Below are 5302 nucleotides of genomic sequence, written 5' to 3'. Positions count from 1 at the left end.
AAAAAAAAAAAAAAAAAAGGGAGACTTGGTGACCAGAGCCAGCCCACCAGATGGGTGCAGCTTTTTGAGCTTTTGTGAGCAGCTTCAGAAACTAGAAAACATACTGGCATTACAGAAACATACCTCTGACTTGTAGAAATTATGGTGCGATTTTTTTTTTCTTTTTCTGTATACTCCCCTGGTGACCAGAGGTGAGGCTGGTCCCCACCCACGTACACCCCCAGGGATGCTCCGACCCTCCAGGTACCACAGTTGGGGGCTCCATTAAAGGAGAGGTGATCTGTCTGCATTGGCCCTGTTCCAGATCTGTGGAATTGGCCTTGGTCAGCCCTGGACTAGTTCTCACTAGGAAAAGCAGCTGATCAGATGCATGGGGGAGGTAAAAAAAAAAAAAAAAAAGGAAAGCAGCTGGAGATCTGTACAGGCCAGCCAGCTGCAGTGTGGCCATCTTGAACTTTCATGGGCGACTCAGAAGGCAAGAAGGCAGTAGTTGGCACAGAGACATACTGCTTATTGGTGGAGAGAAAGGGATGAAATTTGTTTTGTTTTCCTGTATCCCACATCACTGTGGTGACCAGAGATGTGGCAAGCTACCATCTGTGTACACTCCCAAGGAAGCTCCTGCCCTCCAGGCTGTCAAAGTTACATCAAAGTGTGTGGGGAGCTAGCAGTATCAACCCCAGCACCTGGACTCATGTGTGGCCTATTCTGGACTTGCAGAGCCAGTTCTGGTCAGCCCTGGTCTAGAGGGATCTCACACACTTAGTTCCCCTCTAAGACAGATATGCCCTGGTCTGCCAGTTGCTTTGGGGGCTGCATGGACTACTTCGGGATTGGGGCCTCAGAACAGGTAACACCTAGCCCTACAGGAACTCATCTAGGGTTCAGTGTAACTGTCTCATCCCTTACCCACACACAAGGTGAAATTCTCATTGGCAGGAAACCCCAGAATTTTCTCCTGTGTTGGGCTCCTGCCCTGTTGTGGTTTTTTGTTGTTGTTGTTGTTTATTATTCTTTCTCCCTCATGCTTTCTAAACTTTCTATCTTCCCTTCATCTTTTTTCTTCTACTTTTGCTGCTTTTCTTTCCCAGCTGCTTCTGCTTCTTTTTTCAATCCCTCCTAGCTTTTTTTTCTTTCTTTTTTTTTTGTGTGTGTATTCTTTTTCTAGCTGTTACCTTTTTTCTCTTTACTATTTTCTGTTTTCACTGTTGTTTGTTGGCTTGTGTTAGTTTTCCTTCTTTTTTTATGTGTATTTTCTCTTTTTGCCTCACCCAACAGGAACCAGCAACTGCGTCTGTACGGCTTAGTCACAACCATACTCTCCACGATGGAGCAAGAGCCAATACCAACTACTATGTCCCAGATAAACAACAACAACCAACATCTGCTAACACATACTGAACTGCACAAACAGCGAACCGAGTACAGTGCACAAGCTTATCTCCTGATAACACCCAACAGAAGAAGTTGGTGAGTGCCTAAGAATAAATCAACATGCAATCATCAGTTAGGTCCCCCTATACTAATAAAGACAGTTCTGAAAAGGAAATTAGGAAAATAATACCATTTACAATGTTGTTGTGTGCTGTTAAGTTGGTTCCACCTTATAGCAATCCTATATGGGGTTTCCAAGGAGCTGGTGAGCTTGAACTGCCAAACTTGTGGTTCAAATAGACTTTGCAGTCCAGAGCATTAACCCACAGTGCCACACAAATTGTTGTTGGTGTTGTTAAGTGCCATCGAGCCACACCAATAGCTACCTAAAAATACTTAGGAATAAATCTAACCAGAAAAACAAAGGGCCTATACAAAGAAAACTACAAAACACTACCACAAAAAAACTAACAGAAATTTTTAAAATGGAAGAATAGTTCACTGGCTAGAAGGTAGACACATGTTAACTTGGATAATGGGGAAGGCAATATACAAGTAGGGGGAGTGCAATATACAAGAGGGAGGTTGGCAAAAGAATGATGAAGACAGGTGAAGACACAGGAAGGTATGCAAGGGCTAAAAGGTATAAAGGTAAATAGTGATACATACACAACAATCTTGAAAGAACAACAATGTTCTTCGGGTAGAGACATGGACAGCGACTCAGCCTTAATGTGTATGAAAGGAAGAGTGGGAGCTATGTGGTGGTGGTGGTAAGTTTGTTGAGTCGGTTCCAACTCATAGTGACCCCTGTATAGGGTTTCCGTGGAGCAGTCTGAACCCCAATCTTGCAGATCAAACTGACCTTGCAGTCAAGTGCTTATCCTGCAATGCCATGCTTATGTATCACACAAATATGTTAGAGTTTGAAAGAGGATCTAGGTATATGGGTATTTATCTTTCCTGCAAATACAACTATGAATGTGGTGGAACATACAGCAGGCAAAATGATGAAAACTTCTTAGATACTACCAAACATCTTAAAGCAATGAGTTGTTGGGCTTGGGGGCTCAGGACCATAGTGTCAGGTCAACTGGTATAACATAGTCCCCCAAATACAATGCTCTACATCCTACTTGGGTGAGCAGTGTCTGGGATCTTAAAAGTGACCATCTCAGGTGCAGCTATTAATTTTTCATCAGAAGAAGAGTGATGAGAACTGAAGAGGCTTGGAAATGGTTAGTCCAACAGAGAAATGGAACATGTGAGCATTAGTCTCCACCACTCTAAGACCAGAAGAACTAGATGATTTCCAGTTATTACAACCAACCAACTGCTCTGAAAGAATCACATTAGAAGCTTCCAGATAGAACGGCAGAATATGTGGAATAAAATTTAAAATTATTAAATTTTTTTTTTTTTTTTAAAGACTGGGGTTACTGGTCAGAAAGAGGCTGGAGGAACCTAAGACTATGACCATCAACCACCCTTCAGGTCTGGAAAGGAACTCATCCTCATGGCCCAACTTCCAACCAACTATCAGATGCGTATACTGGGGGACAACACTAGTAAGGTATGTTCACTATGAATGATGGAACAGACAATCAATCAAAACAAAAGGGCGATGTTTACCTAAGGACAAAGTAGAGAAGGGATGGGAAGGTGGATAGAATGGAAATAGGAACCTTTAAGGAGGAAGTGGGATAACTACTGTTGCTTGAAGAGGATTGCAACCATTGAGATAAAACAGATTGTTTGCTTTGCTCAATGTAAAACCGATGATTTTGTCTGTAAATCTTCATTCAATTCACAAAAAGTTTTTTTAAAAAAAGAAGAATATTCATTCTAAACAGGCAAATCTTTGTGCTGCATAGCATAGTAAAGTTGCCCTTCTTAGGTACTGCTGAGTTGATGACAAATATAGGACAAATATACTTCTGACTATTTAAGTAGGCCCAAATGTTTGAATTAGTAAATTGAACTATTATTACATTCTCTCAGTTACAACTGGTCAAACCAGAGACTTGGGCATAATTTTTCATACATATATTAACAGTCAAAAGGAGCTCTGGTAGCGCAGTGGTTATGAATCGGGTTGCGAACCTTAGGGTCAGCAGTTCAAAACTACCAGCTGTTCCGTGAGAGAAAGATGAGGCTTTCTGCTCCTGTTAAGATTTACAGCCTCGGAAACCCTGTACAGGGTCGCTATGAGTTGAAACCGACTCCACGGCACATAACAACAACAACAAATATAACAGTCAAAGTGAGAAAAACTCTTTCAGGTATACGAATTTTGCTGGGGATTTTCAAATATTTTCTAGTCCCAAACAGATCCTTACCAATAATAAGCTGTTCCAAACGAACACGCTCATGGGCAGCATGCTGGTCCACCAATACTAGCAGGTTTCCACCTAGATTAGTAGGGATTATTGGATTTCAATTACTCAGATCAAGATTAAAAGAATCATGACATACTGAGGGAGAAAGAGGTTACTTTAATAACATGAGCATAACAGAATACATATTCGATAGTAAGAATTTACACCTTTATTTCCTAAAAAATTGAATTTATGGGGAAAATTATAACAAATTTATTTCTGCTGAAAAACTCATCAGCTCATCATTATTTCAGTTATAATACAAGGTTAAAGTCCTACATTCCTAATACTGATTTTGCTATATTGATTCAAATTTGGTACAACAGAAGATCAGCTGATCTTGATTTCAAAGCTATTCCTGAATTTCCGAAGAGTATAATTCTATTACACTACAGACCAGAGGTCAGTTAGAAAATATTTTAGGCTTTGAGGGCTAAACAGTTCGTTGGAACCACTACTAAGATTTATTATTATAAAAAGGCACCCTGGTACCTGGTAGCACAATGGGTAAGAGCTTGGCTGCTCACCAAAAGGTTGGTGTTTGAACCTACTGAGCCGCTCTGTAGCAGGAGAAACATCTGAATTAGAGTGCAGTTTTACAGTGTTCCCAGAATTACAGTGCTCCCAGAATTATAGTGCAGGTCTACTGTGTCACATGGGGTTGCTATGAATCTAAATCAACTCAAAAGCACCTAACATTATTATAAAGAGAACACATAAATACATACTCATTACTAAAAAAATCAAACAATATAAAAAGCAAAGAGTCAAATTCCCCATTTACTCATCCCCTTTCTCACTTCTAAAGTATCTACTCCTAGTAGTTCAAAGTATGTATTTTCCATCTTTTTGCAACATATTTGTTTGTGTATGTAAAACTAAATGTATTTTTAAATTGTTTCAGAATTTAGATTAGTTTGCCCTGATCTGTCCAAATCATTGAAACCATGTTATACATCAAAAGTAACCTTAAACATACACACAATGAAATATTATGCTACTTTGAAGAACAAGGAAGCTGTAAGCCACCACATAACATGGATGAACCTTGATGACATTATGTTGAGTGAAATTAACCTTTGCAAAAGGAGAAATACTGAATAAGACCATTACTGTAAAAAACTAATAAAAAGAACCCATGCTAAAAGTGTGGGGGGGGGGATTCTTTGCTGGTTATTGGTATGGGGGGTGCGGTGATGGGAGGGAGGGAAGGTGGAGTACAGGGCAGGGAATAGACACAAGATAGTCTGGGTGCTAGGGAGGGGAATAATAAACAAGAAGGGGGAGGGGAGTGGAAGAACAAGGCGGATGGGGGAATAGTTAAGCAGGTTTGCATAGGCTAAGTGGGACAGAGGTAAATAATGACGTATGCACAACCTTGGAACAACAGGGCTCTGGGAAACAGGGATTGAGGCATGGTTTGAATGGGTAAAAGGAGGGAAACAATGTTAAGATGTCTTTTGAATCTTGGTTTCCCTGGCATACCATTGTAAAATAGACACTTGAGGGGGAGAGAAAGGAATAGCCAGAAATATCACCATAGAAAGCTT

The 5302-nt window shown here is 40.4% G+C and overlaps 1 protein-coding gene across 1 annotated transcript in view; it reads right to left on the bottom strand.

Annotated features, from left to right (window-relative positions):
- MLH3 (mutL homolog 3) overlaps positions 1-5302 on the bottom strand; it is a 44085-nt gene that overhangs the window by 26116 nt on the left and 12667 nt on the right. The window contains exon 5 of the mRNA XM_006865604.1: positions 3714-3785. Coding sequence (XP_006865666.1) covers positions 3714-3785 — 72 coding nt within the window. The remainder of the gene's footprint in view (positions 1-3713; positions 3786-5302) is intronic.

The sequence above is a fragment of the Chrysochloris asiatica genome, unplaced genomic scaffold (genome assembly GCF_000296735.1).
Source record: "Chrysochloris asiatica unplaced genomic scaffold, ChrAsi1.0 scaffold00079, whole genome shotgun sequence".
Taxonomy (NCBI): Eukaryota; Metazoa; Chordata; class Mammalia; order Afrosoricida; family Chrysochloridae; genus Chrysochloris; species Chrysochloris asiatica.
Note: the sequence above shows the minus strand (reverse complement) of the source record. Positions and strands in the feature narration are given on the sequence as shown.